Source organism: Panthera pardus, unplaced genomic scaffold (genome assembly GCF_024362965.1).
Source record: "Panthera pardus isolate Hobbes unplaced genomic scaffold, ASM2436296v1 HiC_scaffold_17, whole genome shotgun sequence".
Lineage (NCBI taxonomy): Eukaryota > Metazoa > Chordata > Mammalia > Carnivora > Felidae > Panthera > Panthera pardus.
Window position 1 is genome coordinate 60793305 of NW_026526732.1, and position 20191 is coordinate 60813495.

The window sequence follows — 20191 nt, forward strand, 5'->3', positions numbered from 1 at the left end:
CTAAATTAATAAAGATAAAGTAAAATGACTCATTTCTTTAGTTAATACTGTGCATTTCATTAGGTATCTTATATTTCATTTTTTAAGCGTAACTCCCTCTTATAACCCTGAAAGCAAGTTTAGAGAGGGCAAGTTTAAATTTCATCCAGTGGTGCAAGTATGACAGTGACTAAACATAGGCTATTTTACCTTTTTACATCCTCAACAAGCTGTTACATTGTTGATCAACTTCATGAGAATAATAATTATATGTTGGAGTAATTTTAAATATATCGGGGGAAATCATTATATAAAGACGTCTCAATGTATTCTTAAGCAATCTATATAATATCATGTTTTATTACATAATTTTTATGATTTCTTCCTTGAAATGTTTTGCTTTTCCTTTCAAATTTTTACATACTATACAAGAGGTTGAAGCAAAACATTTGTCTTTTAGGGACCCCTTACTAAATGTATGCCTTCTAACTTGATACATGTTTTAAACAAGTTTTTCTGAGTAAAATGCACTTTGTTCTTTCCAGAGTAGGTTGTGTTAAATTATTAAACAACAACAACAACAACAGACGACCAGGGCACCTGGGTGGCTCAGTCAATTAAACACCCAACTTCGGCTCAGGTCATGATCTCACGGTTCATGGATTCGATCCCCACGTCGGGCTCTGTGCATGATAGCTCAGAGCCTGGAGCCTACTTTGGATTCTGTATCTCCCTCACTGTCTGCCCTCCCAGGCTCATGTTTTCTCTCAATCTCCCTCTCTCTCTCTCTCTCAAAAATAAATAAACATTAAAATAAAAGGCAAACAACAACAACAAAAAACAGATGACTAAGAAAACATAGTCACTGTGTTGGGAGTGGGTAGAGAAAGTTAGAGTAACAGTCCTCATTCTTGGGCTTTGATAATCACTTGGGATGCTATAAAGAAATGTACAAATTACTATTCCCACCCTAGATAAATGAGTGAAAACCTCAAGGGTTGAGTCTAGAAATCTGTCATTTTTAAAAGCATGTACACTCCCTACCCCAAGTAATGAGGATCCTCTCTCAAAGCACTGGCCTCCTCAGCACACCCTCGGCTGAGTTCCTATCCGGCAGTCTTTGACCCGACACTTTTCCTACTCTTTCAGTGGTTTGAGTGTATTTGAAACCCTTCTATGTGAGCTTCAGATCTCATGTGGGGGAACAAGCAGTAAATTTCAGTTTAAGGAAATCATTTATAAGTCCACTTTACTACTCGTTTCCCCATTATATCAGTAATTCTCAGATCTTTCATTTTATAGGAGAGAGTTCATGATGTTACATTGTGTATTTAAAATATTAGACATTTTAAAAGGTACCAATTTAAATAGATATTTTAAAATTTGTGATCTTTAGGAAGTCAATACCAAGTATGTTCTTAAGCATTGGAATACACATGCACACACACACACACACACACACACACACACACTTGTATGTTGAACTGACCACTTTAAGTCATTAATACTTTTATTTATATAATACATTATTTTGCTAAGTTATTACTTAAATGAATTCTTGACTTAAAATCATACTGTTATTCCGATATTGTGAGTTTAAATGCAAGTGGAAATAGTCTCTTATTGCTTAGAACAATTCATCTGAGGATTCTGTTGATGAAATTTTCTTGTTTAAGGAGATGTATATTTAAAGTGATATCCTTGCTTTATTTAATTAGTTTTGTGGAAAGTTTAAAGTCATGTATACTATAAGAAAATTTAAATTAAGAATTACCCATATTTTAATATCTATTACATTTTATGAGCTTGACCATCTAAGTGCCAAAATACTTTATTTTTTCTGAATATTCAAAGTAAGCTAGTGAAAGTACCTTAAAGGTTAAAGTCAGAGCTGAAACCAGTTATTACCATAAATATCAGCCAAGAAGCTGAAAATGACATTTTCTTTGTAGGATTCAACAGAATTTGACAGAGACTGTTGTGCTTCTATTTTATTGCCATGATTAGAAGTGCAGCTGTTTGTCAGAAGGCAGGTCCCACAATTTGGACCAAAAAGACTGTTTGTAATACCAAATAAATAATGGTGTCTTAACATTTTTAAGCCGTGACACTTATAGTGACATCCTGGAAGTATACTTGGCTACATGTCAGTAGGAGTTCATCTCCCTTGTGAAAATAATATATTAACTAAATAGAAAATACCAGACTCTTAACCTTCAATTTTACCTCTGCGTTAAGCCTCTGAAGTTTGTGTAATTATTATACTGGTTTTTTGAAAGCAGCCCTGTCTTATTATGGTAGTTCCGTCTACCCAAATCAAACCCCTAATTGAGCTTAAACCATGACTATTACTATCCTCTTGTATATTGTTGGCACAGCATTTGGGTGTCACTTCTGAGTGACATCTGACTTGCTAAGTTGTTGTTAAGAGTGCACTAGTAGAAATCCAGATGTGCAATCTCAAGGGTTTATCAGTGGAGTTTGTTATCTGCAGACAAAGTTTTGTTTATCTTTTAAAATTCCCTCTCAAGAACTTTTTCTTCAGTTTTCCTTAGCATTCAAACCTTAGCTGCAACTTAGGAACAAGGAAGGTACCCTCACCTTCCAAAAAGAGATTAGTGTTCCTCTCTGACTCCCATTATACCTTAAGTTCTCATTAAATGTGGTATTGCTATTGTTTGTTATTCTCTTTTTTTTTTTTCTCTTTAGGACCTTAATAGCTTCTTATTTATCATTTTGTTGTCATGTAGTAGAGTATATTTAGAAGTCTCATTTATTTAGTGGTGTTTCTTTTTTATTTTTTCATTATGCTTCTTAGATGGAGTATTTTCAGTGTGAAAATTTTTAGGAATTGCTCCTTAGGGGCATATTAAATATTTCCAGATACTATTAGAATAGTGTAAATACATTCAGTTAAATAATATGAAAGGGTTATGAATTATGCATTATGATTTCTTATGGCTTCTTGTCACATGTAATAAAATTTGGATACATTTCATTTTATAAAATACCTAACTTGATTTTTACAAAATCTTACAATCTTACTTCCTTCAAAGATTTAATAGTAGATTAGTCTCCTGAGGCCTTTTGTTGCTAAGATTTAATTTCCTCTACCCAGCTGTCTGGTTCACAATGAATTATTACCATGAACCATTAAAATGCATGACTCTTTAGTAAAGAGAAACTGTCCATGGACTATTTTCTTTTCTCTTAATTAGCAGAATTCACTAATTTTTCAGTGCATTTTCAAGTGGGAGTACAAATTGGAAATTAGGTGTTTGGTAAAGATGTTGGCTTCTGTGTGAGATAATGGAAAAGGGTGATCAGTTATTATGTATTAACACAAAAACATTACATATTTGTATCTGTAAAGACACAAATTATGTTATTTTTATAATTTAAAAAAATTTTTTAAATGTTATTCAAGTTTTGAGAGAGAGAGAGAGAGAGAGAGTGCAAGTTGGAGACACAGAATTCGAGGCAGGCTCCAGGCTCAGAGCCATCAGCATAGAGTCCAACACGGGGCTCGAACCCATGAGCTGTGAGATCATGACCCGAGCCAAAGTCAGATACTCAACCGACTGAGCCACCCAGGCACCCCATATTATGTTATTTTTAATACTTTAAGAAGTATAAAGTAGATCTTCCTCTTTTATATGTTTATTGGTAAGATAAATATTTTTATCCTAATAAAAGCATGTTTGTGGAGCTGATTATAAAATCTGTTCACTCTAAAACAGTAATATCTAAAATGTAATGTTTATATTTATAAAACAGAAAGCAAAAGTTCCTTTCTAATCCCAATTCCAGTGAAACAGTTTGTTGTATATCTTTCCATGATGTTTTCTTTAAATCAACAAATAGTTATGTTACTGTTCTGTGGCATGGTGTTTTGTTTTTTGTTTTTCACTTTTGGATACGTTTTCCTATGTGTATATCCTTCCTCAGTATGTTTTCTATTTAACTGCTATAATTCATGAAGAATATAATATGAATTACTTATACCACTCCACTATTTGTGGAATTCAATGTTTTTGTTTTTGTTTTTATGTAAAAAAAATGCAAAAAAAAAGATGTTTTTGCAAACATCTTTGTGCTTATTTATTTACCTAGCATTCTTGTTCAGTTAGTTTAACTTGAAGAAATTTATGGAGGTGGGTGCACATTTATTAATGTTAATGTATTTATGATATCTGATAGAAAACATCAAACTTAAATGATGTTAGCAGAATAACATATACCCAGCTCCTGTTCTGGAGTTAGTCATTGTGCTTAACGTGGAGTGTCTTAAATATTACTTTATTTATGAAATTCATCAGTGATGCAGCTCACAGATAATAATTGGTTTAATTAGAATGACTCAGCTGAAGTATGTATAGAAAAAAACATCATTGAGTATTTCCTTTGTGCCTAGTACTAGGCATTAGGAAGACAAAGATGAAAAACATAATTCCCAACCCTCAGTGCTCTCATATTCTAAAGGGAAATAACTCCTTATATTAATCATTTAGCACTTTAGAGACTGTAAGTAATTTTTGTTTGATCAGGTAAAGTATTTGTCACTCCTCAGTAAAGGTGAATAAGGAGACTTCATCTGGCCCAGTTTCATATATGGTGGATAACTAGACCTAACTGTTTTAGTTAGTCTAACTGTTTTAGACTTTGTGTTGGAATATAGAAAGAAGTATTAATTATTTGGGCAGTGTTGGAAAAAGAATATTAATTCCATTCTTTAACACATTCAACAAATGATTACTTGTTATTTTTTCCCTTGGTTACTAAGGATGACTTTATTAAGAATAAGAGGTCAGAGGGGTGCCTAGGTGGCTCAGTCGGTTAAATGTCTGACTTTGGCTCAGGTCATGATCTTGCAGTTTGTGGGTTCAAGCCCCACGTCAGGCTCTGTGAGGCCAGCTCAGAGCCTGAAGCTTGCTTCAGATTCTGTGTCTCACCCTCTCTGCCCCTCACCCACTGGCACTCCGTCTTTCTCTGTCTCTCAAAAATGAATAAATGTTAAATTTTTTTTTTAAAAAAGAATAAGAGGTCAGATAAAATTAATGTTCTTTCTGTCCCCTAAAGCATCCTCAATGATTGACAGTTTATAATATAGTTTATCTGCATTGCATGACCCTCAGATTATTGAGACCATGTTAATAAGGATTTTGGATGCTGCCCTAAGAGCTTTCCCCACAATGCGGTCAGCTATGTTATGACAATATATTTATCAAATTTAAAACATTATGTAAGTTAGCTGGGTGCTTTCTAGAGCTGCACTTTTTAAAACAGTAGCTACTAGCTACATGTGCTGTTGAGCAGTCCAGAGGGAGGTAGAGGTAAGAGAATGGGCAAAATAAGTGAAAGGGATTAAGATGTACATACTGCCAGTTATAAAATAAATAAGTCAGAGGGATAAAAAGTATAACACAGGGAACATAGTTAGTAGATTATAACAGTTTTGTGTCGTGACAGATAGTGACTACACTTATCATGGTAAGCATGTTGTAATGTATAGAATTATGCAATCAGTATGTTGTACACCTGGAAGTAATATAATATGTGAACTATACTTCAATTAAAAAAATTTAAATAATAAAAGAGAAATATGGCTAGTCTGGATTGAGATGTGCTCTAAGTGTAAAATACACTTATTTCTCAACCTTCTTATGTAAAAAAATAATTTTTATTATGGATTAAAAAGGTAATATTTTAGATACATTGGGTTATATAAAATTTTTATAAAATTTTAATTTTTAAAAACTTTCTAATGTTTCTGCTAGAAAATTAAAATTTATATGGTTTGCATTATATTTCCTTTTTAAATGTTTGTTATTGAAGTATAGTGTGAAATTTTATTTTAGGTCTGCTACTAATATATAACCTTGAGAAAGTCACCATAACTCTCTGAAAATGAGTTTTTAAAAAAATCTTGACCTTTCTATTGACCTCCAAAGTCAGATGCAATGCCTGTTTGAAATTTCTTCTTGGACATATAATGAGTTCTTCAAATGTAGTGTTTTTTTCTTTTTCCTCTCTCAGTCTGTCCTCTGAATCTTTCTTATATCATCAATAGAACTGCCATCCATCTACTCTTTTTTTTTTTTTTACCCAGTCTCTCACACTTAAATCATTATTGAATCCTATTAGCTGCACCTTAGAAATATAGTCTGTATCCTACCTCAGTTTCCACTCATAATATAAATCAGCATCATTCCTCACCTTAACTACTAGCGTCGTCGTTTCCCGTGTCCCAATCTGTTCTTCTCATGGTGGCTAAGTAGACCTTTAAAAAGTATAGTTGTCATTCCTCCACTTAAGATCATGAAAAGACTTTCTCTTGTATTAAGAATAAAAATTCATAACTCGTTACCATGACCTATAATTTCCCCATGACTCCTATTTCCCTTTCCTGTTAACACCCTCTTCCTCTGTATTACCCTGTTCCCTGAAAGGTAAGTATATGCAAAACTACCTCCAAAGGCTGTAGGAGCCAAAGAAAAAGGCTGATGAAAAGGCCCAACAAGTCCAGCTTGACAAAAAATGGTTTATTAAGGGGGCTTACAGATAGAACTGTGTCTTAGGTGGTTGCAAGAGAAATAGACCCCTAACCCCATATCTTTTAAGACTTGCTTTTGTAGCCCTAGAGACTGCGAGTACATGCTGGGAGATCATCCAAGAGGAGAATGTTTAAGAATAAGTGTGTATTCATAGTCTTATCTCCAGAGCACTTTGAGGATGTTATGTCCTAATTGTGTACTTAAGGATGTGGTTAAATAAAAGAATGTGGGAGGGGAAGGGGCTATTCTTAGGAAGGTTTCAGGTCACAGAAACTTCATCATGGCAGATTTGTCCAAAGTGCCAATTAGTCTGGTTCACATATATACCATCTATTAAAAATTAATTCATATCAGTGTTTGAAATAATCTATTCATTAGTGAATGTGTATTTTCTGTTTCCTACCTTTGTTACAAATTGTGTTACTACCTTTTTGACCACTTAAACAGTTTGTAGCACAATAAATATTTGCCAGATGAGCACATGATGACCCCAGCTATGAATGAAAGGTGAAATTTTGTTTAATATATCCTGTTATGAAGGCCTAAAATCTTTTATTTTAGAATGATTACTGAAAAGGGTTTTATACACGTACAAGCAGTGAGTAAAGACCTTTTAAATTAAAAAACCTAATTATCTAAAATTATCTAATTACCTAATGAGTACCCAAAAATACTAAATTCCTATTCAAAGCTATTCATATAAACTGTTTTATTTTTAGCCCCGTGACTTGTAAGTGGCTTGTGCTGTGGAACATGGTTTGTGAGGTGTATTTGAGGGGTGGGATTCGGCAAATGAAGCTCGCACAGAGAGTACTGAGTGGCAGTCGACTCTATTCTGAAATGTTAAGCCCAAGCCACATGCTATCAAGAGCCAGATGAAACTTAATCTATGAAAATTATATAGTGTGTGTCTTTGGTATCTATATGAGTTTTCCTAAATATATGCTGAAATTGTAATCTTTACTGTTAGAATAATCTTAAGCATAATCTTATGATACACTAGCTTAGAGAGGGCAGCATGGTCCTGGCTTCATCTTAAATACCTAGTTAATGCATTTTAATTGACTGGCAATGTAGGTACCTTATTCGATTATTATAAACAGTTAATGTAGTATACTTAGTGTACATTTTTGTTCTCCCAGGTAAATAGTATTATCCAGATTATGTTTTAGAGTAAAGTGTGTAGTTGACAGCAGCCTGTGTAGTCAGTGTTTTATAAGGGATATTTGAAACATATATATTTTCCAAGAATTGCATAAATGAGTCATGTCATTTCCTGAATGATTAGTAGTCTGATGAATCCAAAATATGTAGACAAGTGGATTTAGGGTAAGACTTATAATATATTTTTTTAAGTTTATTTATGAGGGAGAGTGGACTGGGGTTGGGGAGAGAGGGTTCAGAGAGAGGGGGGGAGAGAGAGGATCCCAAGTATGCTCTGCACTGTCAGTGCAGGGGCTCGAACTCACAAACCATGAGATCATGACCTGAGCCAAAGCCAAGAGTCTGACATTTAACTGACTGAGCCACCCAGGTGACCCAAAGCTTGTAATATTTAAAATATTTTTTGATCTGCTGATTATGATATGTTTTGAAAATGCTTCTACTAATTAAAAGGGAGAATACTGCTTATTTGTTAATTAAAAGGGAGAATACTGAACATAAAGCCTTATCATAAATGAGCCATGAGACACTCAGTTTTCTGTTTAAAAGCAAATACTAACATGCTGCTTAATTGCAGTTTTAGCTTTATGCATCATTAATATATAAAATCAATACATGTTTCTTTTAAGTTAGAAGAATAGCAAATATTTGGAAGCAGTGGTTGTTAGAGCCATTTAATTAGACATTAGTATGTGAAGTATAAATAAAATAATGAAAATTATTAGTACACAATTCTAAATTTGAGTAGAGTTTTGATAAAACCACACTTTTCTTCTGCTTTAAACTTTTAAGATATTTGTGTATATAATTTATGTATCATTGAAATACAAGAAATCCCTTGTGCAGGTGCTTATTATACCAACACGTTCATATTCAGAACTACTTCATGCAGTAAATATTAATCTCCTTTGCAAAAGTAGGGAAACTGAGGGTCTGAGATTATCTGATATGATTAAATTACACATTTAGGATGAGGCACAGCCTCAACTAATCTGCTGTCACTATAGATTAGATTAGATTTTCTAGATGTTTATATAAATGTAACCATGCGGTGTATATTCTTTTTTTGCCTGGCTTCTTTCATTCAACAGTCATTTTGAGATTCATTTATTTTGTTACATCTCAGTAATTTTTTCCATTTTATTGTTGGGTAGTATCCCACTGTATAAATATGCCACATTATCTTCATTCATCTGTTGATGGAGATTTGAGTTGTTTCTGGATTTAGGCTATTCAAATAAAGCTTCTATGACCATTGCGTATAAGTACAAGTTTTTGTATGTACATATGTTTTTTTTTTTTCTCTTAGTAGAACCTGGAAGTGATATGGCCTGATCATATGTTTAATTATATGTTTGACTTTTAAAAAATTGTCAAATTGTTTGCAAAGTCTTTGTACTATTTTAGATACCTACCAGCAGAATTATGAGTATCAGTTCCTCCACATCCTCATCAACACTTGCAGTGGGCACTTCTTAAAATTGTAGCTATTTTAATAGATGTGTAGTGTTATCTCACTGTGATTTTAACTTTCATTTCCCTAATGACTAATAATATTGAGCATCTTTTTGAGTGCCATCCAGATACTTTCTTTGGTGAATTGACTGTTTAATTGTGCCCATTTAAAAAATTGGATTGTTTGATTTCTTATTGTTGTGTTCTGAGAATCCCTTATATATCCTGGACATAAGTCTTTCGTCAGATGTATACTTTGCAAAGATTTTATTCCATGCTGTCTTCTTTCATTTTCTTAACAATATTTTGAAGATTACAGGTTTTTCATTTGGCTTAAGTTCAGTTTATCAATTCTTTGTTTACAGATTATGGTATATTTAAGACATTTTGGTCAAACTCAAGACCACAAAAATGTTCTCTTCCATTTTTTTCCACAAGTTTCATAGTTTTAAGTTTTACATTTAGATCTATGATCTACTTTTAAATTAATTTTTGTATGGTGGGAGGTATGGATTCAAGGGGGGTTTTTTTGTTTTTTTTTGTTGTTGTTTTTTTTTTTGTTTGTTTTTTATATATACATATCCATTTGTTCCAGCATCATTTATTGAATAATACTATCCTTCATCATCTGTATTGCCTTTGAGCCTTTGTCAAATATCCGTTGTTGGTATATATGAGGGTTTATTTGTGGATTCCTTGTTTTGTTTCTTGATCTATTTATCTTTATGCTAATATAATGCTGACTTGATTTCTCTAGTTTTTTTAATAATCCTTGAAACCAGTTGAAATCAGTTGAGATGTTGATTGGAATTGCACTGGATTTATAGATAAACTTGGGAAGAATTGGCATCTTTTAAAGGATTTTCTTTTATTTCTCTTAGCAAAATTATGTAGTTTTCAATATATGTGTTTCTCATCCCTTAAGATTTTCATAATTTTGATACTATTGTAATTGATTTTTAAATTTTTCCTTACTTTCAGATTTTCACTGCTAGTATATAGAAATATAACTTTTTAAAAAAATGTTGAACTTATATCCCACAAACTTCTTAAATCACATATAGTGTTAGATGATATTTTGTAGATTCCATCAGATATTTTTTGCATAGAAAGTCATGTCATCTCTAAATGAAGACAGTTTTTCTTCTTTCCTGTGTAAATGCCTTTATTTCTAAAAAAAAAAAAAAATGCTGGATTGCACTGACCAGAACCTCCAGTATAATATTAACTGCTGAGTGCAACATCCCTGTTGTGTTCCTAATTTTAGGGGAAAGCATTTAGTGTTTCACCATTAAGAATAGTATGAACTGTAGCATTTTTGTATATCCCCTTTATCAGATTGAAGAATTCCCTTCTATTTCTAGTTTGCTGAAAGTGTTTTGTCTTGATTTGATTTGACTTGTTTTTAATCAGGAATGAATATGGGATTTTGTCAGATTTTTCCCCTTCATTTATTGAAATGATCATGTGGTTTTTCTGTTATAGCTTATTTCTATGGTGAATCAAACTGAGTTTTCAGTGTTAAACTATCCCTGCATTTTTGTGATAATCTCCACTTGGTAATATTATTATTATGTTGTAGAATTATGTAAGTTTTGTTTATATTTTCTCTCTGTGTTCATGAAGAGTATTGTTCTGTAATTTTTTTTTTTTTGTCTTATTTTGATATCGGGAAAATGTTTGTCACATAGAATGATTTGGGAAGTATTTTCTCCTTTGCAGTTATTCTGAATAGTCTAAAACCACATGTAGAATTGGTATTATTTCCTCCTTAAATGTTAGGTAGAATTTATCAATGATGCTAACTGGGCCAGGAGTTTTCTTTTTGGGAAGGATTTTAATCTCAGCCTGTTAATTTATTTAATAGATACAGGGTTATTAAAGTTGTACATTTATTCTTGAGTGAACTTTGGTTACCTGTGTCATTTAAGAAAGTTGTCCATTTCATCTGTGTTATCAAGTGTAGTGGCATAAAGTTATTTATTAAAATTTCCCCATTCTTAAAATATCTGTAGCATCTGTAGTGATGCCATCAATCTCATTCTTGGCATAAGTAATGTCTGTCTTCTCTTTTTTCCCCTGATGAATCTAGATTAATCAGTTTTATTGATCTTCTCAAAGAATGTGCTTTTTTTGTTTTCCATTTCTTTGATATCCACTTTGATCCTAACTATTTCCTTTATTCTGCTTAGTTCGGTCTTAATTTTCTCTTTTATTCTGGAAGATGTAGTTGTTCATTTAAAACCATTCTTTTTTCATATAGGTGGTTAGTGCTATATATTTCTCCCTAAGTATTACTTTTAGCAGCATCCACAAATTCTGATATGTCAAGCTTTCTTTTTCCTTCGGTTAACAATACTTACCAAATTCCTTTTGATTTCTTCTTTCATCCATGGGTTATTTAGGAAGTGTGTTATTTAATTTCAAATATTTGGATATGTCCTAAGGATATTTCTGTTAAAGGTTTCTAATTTCATTCCATTGTGATCAGAGGACATGTTTTATCTTTATTACTTTTCCTTTTATTGAAACATGTTTTATGGTCTAGAATATACTGTATTTTTTAATGTTTTATGAACACTTGATAAGATTTTGTATTCTATTGTTAGATGAATACCTGACCTGTCAGTCAGGTCAAATTGGTTAATAGTGCTGTTCATGATAACCTTGTTGATTTTCATGCCTACTTGTCCTGTCAGCTGTTGGGAAGGATGCTGAAGTCATTTGCTGTATTTTGAAGATCTGTTATTAGGTATATTAGCCTTTATGACTATAATTAATTGTTCTCTTTTTCATTGTGAAATGACTGCCTTTATTCCTGGTAATTATTCTTGGGTTTGAAATTTATTTTTTGTGATATTACTATAGCCATTCCAGTTTCCTGCCATTAATCCTATCCAGTTTTTTGTTTGCCTTCAGACATTGTAGTTTTCATTTCTAAAGACTTTTCATATGGGAGACTTTAGGAAAAATTATTTAACCACTCTGTCTTCATTTTCTTCTTTATTAAAGGCACATAATAAAAGAACCTATACCATAAAATTGTTTTGAGAATTGGGTAAATGTATCAAAATGCTCACAAATACATATATATCACAGTATAAGTTCTGAATAAATGTAATCTACAGCTATTGTTCCTACTCTTATGGCTGCTGTTTAAAAAAAGTATTTTTAAATCCATAACATATTAAAACAGAATTTCCTATTGATTTATATAACCAAGAAGTTTCTTGTTTGGACTTTCGTTAGTCATCTTTAATCTAACTAAACTAGAATATCATCACAACTCAAAAAAATACCTGTTTCATTTTGTTTTTGTTTTGTACTTAAGATTGTGTACAAGAATATAGGTATAGTGTCATTACCATATTTTTCAAATTCAGTGAATATGTAATTCCCAAATGCATTAGAATTATACAGTAGTTGTGAGTTCTCAAATGTACATACTTTGGTTTAAATATAGGACATATTGAAATTAATCATTTTTTAATCAAAGGAAGTAAATGTTTACATTTAATATTTTGTATGAGTCCTTCACATTACTATCATTTATTATGAGTCATTTATTTCTTTCCTTGTTTCTCTCTCCCTCCCTCTCTCCCTCCCTCTCTCCTTCTCTCTCCCTCTCTCCCTCTCCCTCTCCCTCTCTCTCCCTCTCCCTCTCTCTCCCTCTCTCTCTCTCTCTCTCTCTCTCTCTCTCTCTCTCTCTCTCTCTAGATTGGGCAGCTGGCTTTTAAAGGAATGAGGAGACTCAATAGAATCCAGTCAATTGTGTTTGAGACTGCCTACAACACCAATGAGAACATGCTGATTTGTGCCCCTACTGGGGCTGGAAAGACCAACATTGCAATGCTTACAGTTCTGCATGAAATTCGCCAACATTTTCAACAAGGTGTTATCAAAAAGAATGAATTTAAGGTAGGAAATTAACAGGTTAGACCATAACTTTTTAAATTGTAAAATTAAAATCATTTGTAGTTGTTCATGTTACATGAAATCTAGAATAAAAGGATATATTCATGATGTCATGTAAAGATTGCTGCTTGAATTTCTCTATTACTGTGAAAGCATTCCCAGTTTGTGTTAGGAAAATCCTATTACCCCTGTGAAAAGCTGTGAAAATACATTTAGCTTTGAAGCAAAACCAATTTTCAGAGGGATGAGACTATATACAAAAATTTCATTGTCCTTTAAATAGCTGCACACTTATCCAAGAAGGAGAAGTACTTTTCAGATATCACTATTAAGATTTTTTACTCCTAGTGGCTACAATTATATTTCACAATAAATTGTGACTTACATGGACTGCTGTGAAACAAATGACCTTCTAGGTTTTGCTCATTTATCAAGGTAGTGTTTTCCTTGGCACAGATTGTATATGTTGCTCCAATGAAAGCCTTGGCAGCTGAAATGACAAATTACTTCAGCAAACGTCTAGAGCCACTGGGCATCATTGTGAAAGAATTGACTGGGGATATGCAGTTGTCAAAAAATGAAATTTTACGAACTCAGGTATGTTGTGTACTTAGACTTTTTTAATACCATTATTTTTCAGGTAATAGTGAAAATTGTTAAACAACTATACCTAAGTAGCTATAAAATATAAACCTAATGAAATGAACTTCTTTTGTCTGTAATTACATCTTACCTCCACAAAAGAGGTTTTTGCTGGTGCACTGTCCTATTTTATCCCTTCTAACTCTATGATTCTTGCTGTATCTTGACTATTGTTAGATGTCTGGTGTAAATTTTAAGTCCATTAACACTAAATGTTTTTTTTAAACAGTAGAGAATGAGAATGTGGATAAGACCAGACTTCAGTTTTAAGAGCAGGAAAATATATAGATTCTTAAATGACCCCACTAGTATTCTAAACTATTGTATAAGGATTGCTTAACAAAAAATAAAAGTTTTTAGTCGTTCTTTATTTCATCAGATAGAAAGTTACTAAATCACGCACTGTGTATAGCACTATATTAGGTGAAGTGCATGACAGCAAAGATATTGAAGATACCCTTCCTGCTTTCAAGGATCCTATACTATGACTGAATAGGCAAAAACTATATTAGAGCTACAACAAGATTATCATTAATTGATGCAACATCAACTAAGGTAATGTTCATAATGCTTTGGAAAAATCCAATAATGGATAACCAAATATTAATGGGATAGTTCAGCCTCAAGGATGATCTGGAGTGGGAACTAGGGAATACACTGGCCTATTAGCCTGGCATCCTTGCCAGTGTCTCAGGACAAATTACCTGTCCTTACTGGTTGTTAAATATGTATTTTTTAAACATTATACCTGATATGTAATTAATACTATTAGAATTTAAAGTCAGGGGTTGGGGGATGGGGATTGGAGAAAGGTGGTCAAAAGGTATAAACTTCCAGTTATGAGATAAGTACTAGGGATACAATGTAAAACATGATGACTATAGCTAACCCTGCTACATGTTATACAGCCAAAGTTCTTAAGAGAGGATATCCTAAGAGTTCTCATCATAAGGAGAATTTTTTTTTCTTTTTATTTCTTTTTCATTTTATTGGTAACTTTTTAATTGTATGATGGATGTTAACTAAACCTACCATAATAATCATTTCACAGTATATGTAAGTCAAATCATCATGCTATATACCTTAAACTCATACAGTGGTATATGTTAATTATTTCTCAGTGAAACTAGAAAAAACAAACAAAAGTGGTTAGAGGAAGCAGATAGACATTTTTCCAAAGGATACATGCAGATGGACAGTAGGTATATGCAGAGATGCTCAGCATCACCAATCATCAAGGAAATGCAAATCAAAACTGAGATATCATCTCACACTTGTTAGAATGCCTACTATCAAAAAGACAAGATAAGAAGTGCCAACAAGTATATGGAGAAAAGGGAACTTATGTGCACTGTTGGTTGGAATGTAAATTGGTGCAGCCCTGGAAAACAGCATGGAGGCTCTTCATAAAATTGAAGGTAGAACTACCTTATGATCCAACAATTCTGCTTCTGGGTGTATATCCAACAGAAATGAAATTAGGATCTCAAAGATCCTGTGTTCATTACAGCATTATTAAAACAGCCAAGAAAAAAATACTTTTAGACTTTTAATTAGTGAAGATCAGACACATATTTCAGTTGTAGTAGATAAAAGGCAGTAATCAGGATTTAGCACTCATTATTTTTAATATCCTTTTTATTTTATGAAATAATAGAGGGGAGTGTATTAATGTTTAGCATCTGTCACAGTTTTTAAAAAATCTCTAATTTAACAAACGGTTTTGTGTTTCAAAAAGAGGTGGCAGAAGGAAAAAGTCAGTGGAGCTACAACATAGTTTTTATATTTAGAATCTATAAAACTTTTTCTTTGCCCTTTTACATTATACTACAATCTCAGATTTACTTATTTTGTTAACATAAATAGATTTTTAACTGCTGAAAATGGTCGACAGTAAAGCACACATTATTTGAATTTTGATCACATATTTATGAGTTCAGGTAATGGCACCTTAGGAGCTTGACCTTTCTTTTCTTTCACATTTCAGCTTCAGAATTAATTTTAAAATGTATAGTGTACTTCTATGACAGTTAATTTAGGTCTTTTGTTGGGTAAATTCTAATCCTAAAATAATGTAAAAGAATTATGTGTTTTTATTATAAAAAATACATTATCTTTAAATATTTTGTCAGTGGTAACAGCTGAATAGTAAACAAACGAATAATTTTATTATTCTGTCATTGTAAGTTTTAGCTTATATTGCATAACTGTGATACATGGTTAGGTTTTAAAGACCAGACTAATATGTGGGGTCTTCATTAATTACTCTGGCTAAAATCAATATGGTAATTTTTGACGTACGTTTTATCCCATTGCCTTGAAGGGATATGAGTCTCTTTTATTAATGATAGTGTTCTTTTCTATAGTGATTCTTTGGATCAGCATGTCCTGAACTCTATCAACGGACACTTTAAGCTACTCTAGTTATTGCTTTCAGCCACTAGAGCCGTGCATGGTTGAGAAATTCACTCATGTAGGAAAAGCATCAAACTTACAGATTTTGTTCTGGGTAGTTATGTCTTTTTAGAGTAGGTTTTGTTCTGGTGTTGGCCTGCTTTTTTACATGGGACTCCTGGGTTTTCTCCCATAAAAGTATTACTAGCTTTTATTCCGGCATTTGGAAGGTTCCCATGTTATTGGGCTTTTCACACTGATTTTCAAGCTGCTCTCTCAACTCTGAATCCCACCTCTGAACTCTGATATCTGGCACCTTCAGCCAGTGAGGCTGTGGTTTTTCCCACCTCCTTTTTTTGCAGCTGTAGCAGTGGGTCTGTGATCATACTCTTGGGTCAGTAATTTGCAAACTGGTAATTCTTAATCCCTTTCAATTGATACTACATTTCTCTGTTTTTTACCACTTTCTGATGCTGCCCTGTGTCTTAAACAGTTTTTTTTTTTAATTGTATACAGTATTTTATGATTATCTGCAGAAATTCCTGCCACTTGTTTGTTCATCTGCCATTATTGGTAATAGATTTCAATTTCCTAATATTTTTATTATTGAGTTTATTAGTATTTCAAACATACTAATTGTCTTCTCCTAGCAGTGAAGGTGGGAAGCATATTTTAAAAATCTAACTGTTCTTTTAAAAGTTTATCGAAGGGACACCTGGCACCACAAGGCTTAGTCGGTTGAGCATCCAACTTTGGCTCAGGTCACGATCTCTTGGTCTGTGAGTTGGAGCCCTGCGTGGGGCTCTGTGCTGACAGCTCAGAGCCTGGAGCCTGCTTTGGATTCTGTGATTCTCTCTCTGACCTTCCCCCACTTGTACTCTGTCTCTGTCTCTGTCTCTCCCTCTCTCTCTCCCTCTCTCTCTCTCTCTCTCTCCCTCTCTCTCTCTCTCTCTCTCTCAAAAATAAACATTAAAAAAAAACAATTTATCCAACACCCATACATTTTTTTCCTTATAACATTTTTTAGAATCTTGTTATTCCAAATGAATTTTTCTCAAAAATATATTCAACATATTATATGCAAAATGCCTTTTATTGTCATTATTTTAATCATCACATGAGTGGAGACATTCTAATAATTTCTTAAAATGCATTTTTATTTTTATTTTTAAAAATTTTTTAATGTTTATTTTTGAGAGAGAGAGAGAGAGAGAGAGTGCTCAAGTGGGGAAGGGGAATAGAGAGAGAGGGAGACACAGAATCTGAAACAGGCTCCCAGCTCTGAGCTGTCAGCACAAGAGCCCCACACGGGGCTCGAACTCGGGAACAGTGAGATCATTAGCTAGGCTGAAGTTGGACACTTAACTGACTGAGCCACCCAGGCACCCCCTTAAAATGAGGTTTTAATTAAAGGATTTTTCTGTAAATTTTTAACATTTTCTATGAAATTTGAGTGTTGAGATACCACCCCGCCTTTTCCTTGAAACATTAAAAAAAATTTTTTTTTTAACTTTATTTTTGAGAGAGAGAGCATAAGCAGGGGAGGGGCAGAAAGAGAGGGAGACACAATCCGAAGCAGGTTCCGGGCTCTGAGCTGTTAGCACAGAACTCAACGCAGGGCTTGAACTCACAAGTGGTGAGATCATGACCTGAGCCGAAGTTGTATACTTAACTGACTGAGCCACCCAGGCGCCCCTCCTTGAAACATTTTAAATTTTATTTTGTTAAAGAATCTAGAGAACCGTTACCTGAAAACAGGAGTAACAATTATATTTTTACATATACAGTTGACCCTTGGACAATGTGGGGGTTTAGAGGTGCTTATCCCCCCCCGCCACCATAGTTAAAAATCCATGTATAGTTTTGACTTTCCAGAAACTTAACTATTGTTGACCAGAAGCCTTTCCAATAACATAAACAGTCTATTAACACATATGTTTATATGTTATATGTATTATATACTATCTATTCTTACAATAAAGTAAGCTAGAGGAGACATAATGTTATTAAGAAAATTGTAAGGAAGAGAAAATACATTTATAGTACTATATTATATTTATCAAAATAAATCTTCATATAAGGGGACTTGCACAGTTCAAACCCATGTCATTCAGGGGTCAATTGTAGTCACTTGAACAAATTTTGGTTCTTTTAACATAATGAACTAAATCATGCTTAAATTTTTAAGTGTATATAATGGAAAGAAGTTGACAGATTTGTATAACACAATGCAGACTTCAAACTTATGGACACATTTGATTCTGAAAGTATGCTCATGTATTTATAGAAGGTGTGTTGCATATGATACATTCCAAGTTTAGCTCCCAGAGTTACTTGAACATACAATTACAGAGGTCATATCTCAAAACTACACATCAGGACACATAGACTGATTTTTTTAGTATGTGATTTTTACTTTCATAATGTCTTGTAAGGCATATAGATTAACTCAAAATTTGACTTTTAAAAAATTTCCTCCATTAAAATTTTCTGAAATTTGAACCATTCTAGAGTATCTGAGACCATACATCTGATGTGTCTTACCTAAAGAAATGAGTTTTGTATCCCGATGGATACAATTTTAGGGAAGAAAGCAAGTCAGTTTATTCCTCTTTTATTGCTTGCAAGTCTAGCCTTAAGAAATTTTCTACAAATGGTAAGTTCAGCTTTGGCAATCAAGTCACTGTTGTGCCAAAACCACGGCTCTTCCACACCATTAACAGCCTTTTTTTTTTTTTTTTTTTGGTTTTAAACTCTGCATTGATTTGGTCATTCTCATTATACTACAGCAGGAACTCTCAAAATGCAGTACAGGGATGTTATATTTCCTAAGATTCTTTCCGGGGTTGGCAAAGTTAAAACCTGTTTTTAGAATAACATGATGACATTATTTTCTTTCACTCTCCTTCTCTCACATATATCGTGGAGTTTTCCAGAGTCTGCATAAGGTGTGATGTTGTCATCATTGATGGCTTATGGAATGAATACTTTCTATTCTTTTTTTAAATTTTTAAAAATTTTTAAAATTTTATTTAAATCCAAGCTAGTTAACATATAGTGTAGTAATAGTTTCAGGAGTAGAATTTAGTGATATATCACTTAGATATTATACCCACTGCTCATCCCAACAAGTGCTGTCCTTAATGTCCATAACCCAGTTAGTACATTCCCTCACTGAACACCCATCCAGCACTTTCTAGTATAAGAAATTGAGATAGAAAGACAGAAAGACAGAAAGACAGAAAGACAGAAAGACAGAAAGACAGAAAGACAGAAAGACAGAAAGAAAGAAAGAAAGAAAGAAAGAAAGAAAGAAAGAAAGAAAGAAAGAAAGCCCATAAATACAAAAGCTGTTTGGGCCCTCAGTAATTTTAAGAGTACAAAGAGGTTCCAAAGCCAAATCATTTTGAGAACTACTACTTACATAAGATAGTGGATTCTCTTTATAATCTACATTTTCTCAAGTAAACAATTCTATTTCCCAATGCATTTTCTCTTTTTCATAATGTCTTTTTTTATTCATTGACAGTTATCCAAATCTTATCCATTCTTCAAAGCCCAGTTCAAACCCCATGAGTACTTTATTTTCTCTTGTCTGAATCCTATATCACCATTCATTTATATTCATAAAATAAGATCTATTCCATAAAATCGATGGTTTTGGATCTGGTGTGATCTTAGAAATCTGGCCCACTCTCAAAATTGCAATTGCTCTTGCACTGTATCTACCTGTGTTACTAATGCCAACGAAAGAACACTTATGGAAAGACAAGGGAGTTAACATTTGCATTCAAATTATGAGTCAGTCACTATGCTAAGTATATATGTGTATCCTTGGTTAGTCATTACAAGAACCTTATTGACTAGTGTCTCCACTTTACAGATAGAGAAAGTAAAATTCAAATCTACTTAGATTTATATATTATAGTTTCAAAAGATTTATGACACCCCCCTCCCCCCATTTGCTTATTTCTGAACTTCCCTAGACCTGCTTTGTGTCTTTGGTCAGTATTTGTTAATTCCGTAAGGGCAGGGACCATGTGCTTGCCCTCAGTAATAGTCTATAAATTGAATCTCTTGTGTTTGCT

At 33.1% G+C, this 20191-nt stretch overlaps 1 protein-coding gene across 3 annotated transcripts in view; it reads left to right on the forward strand.

Annotated features, from left to right (window-relative positions):
- ASCC3 (activating signal cointegrator 1 complex subunit 3) overlaps positions 1-20191 on the forward strand; it is a 359800-nt gene that overhangs the window by 85537 nt on the left and 254072 nt on the right. For all 3 annotated transcript variants that reach the window (XM_019442967.2, XM_019442970.2, XM_053904622.1), the window contains exons 9-10: positions 12870-13070; positions 13524-13664. In XM_019442967.2, the coding sequence (XP_019298512.2) occupies positions 12870-13070; positions 13524-13664 (342 nt within the window). The remainder of the gene's footprint in view (positions 1-12869; positions 13071-13523; positions 13665-20191) is intronic.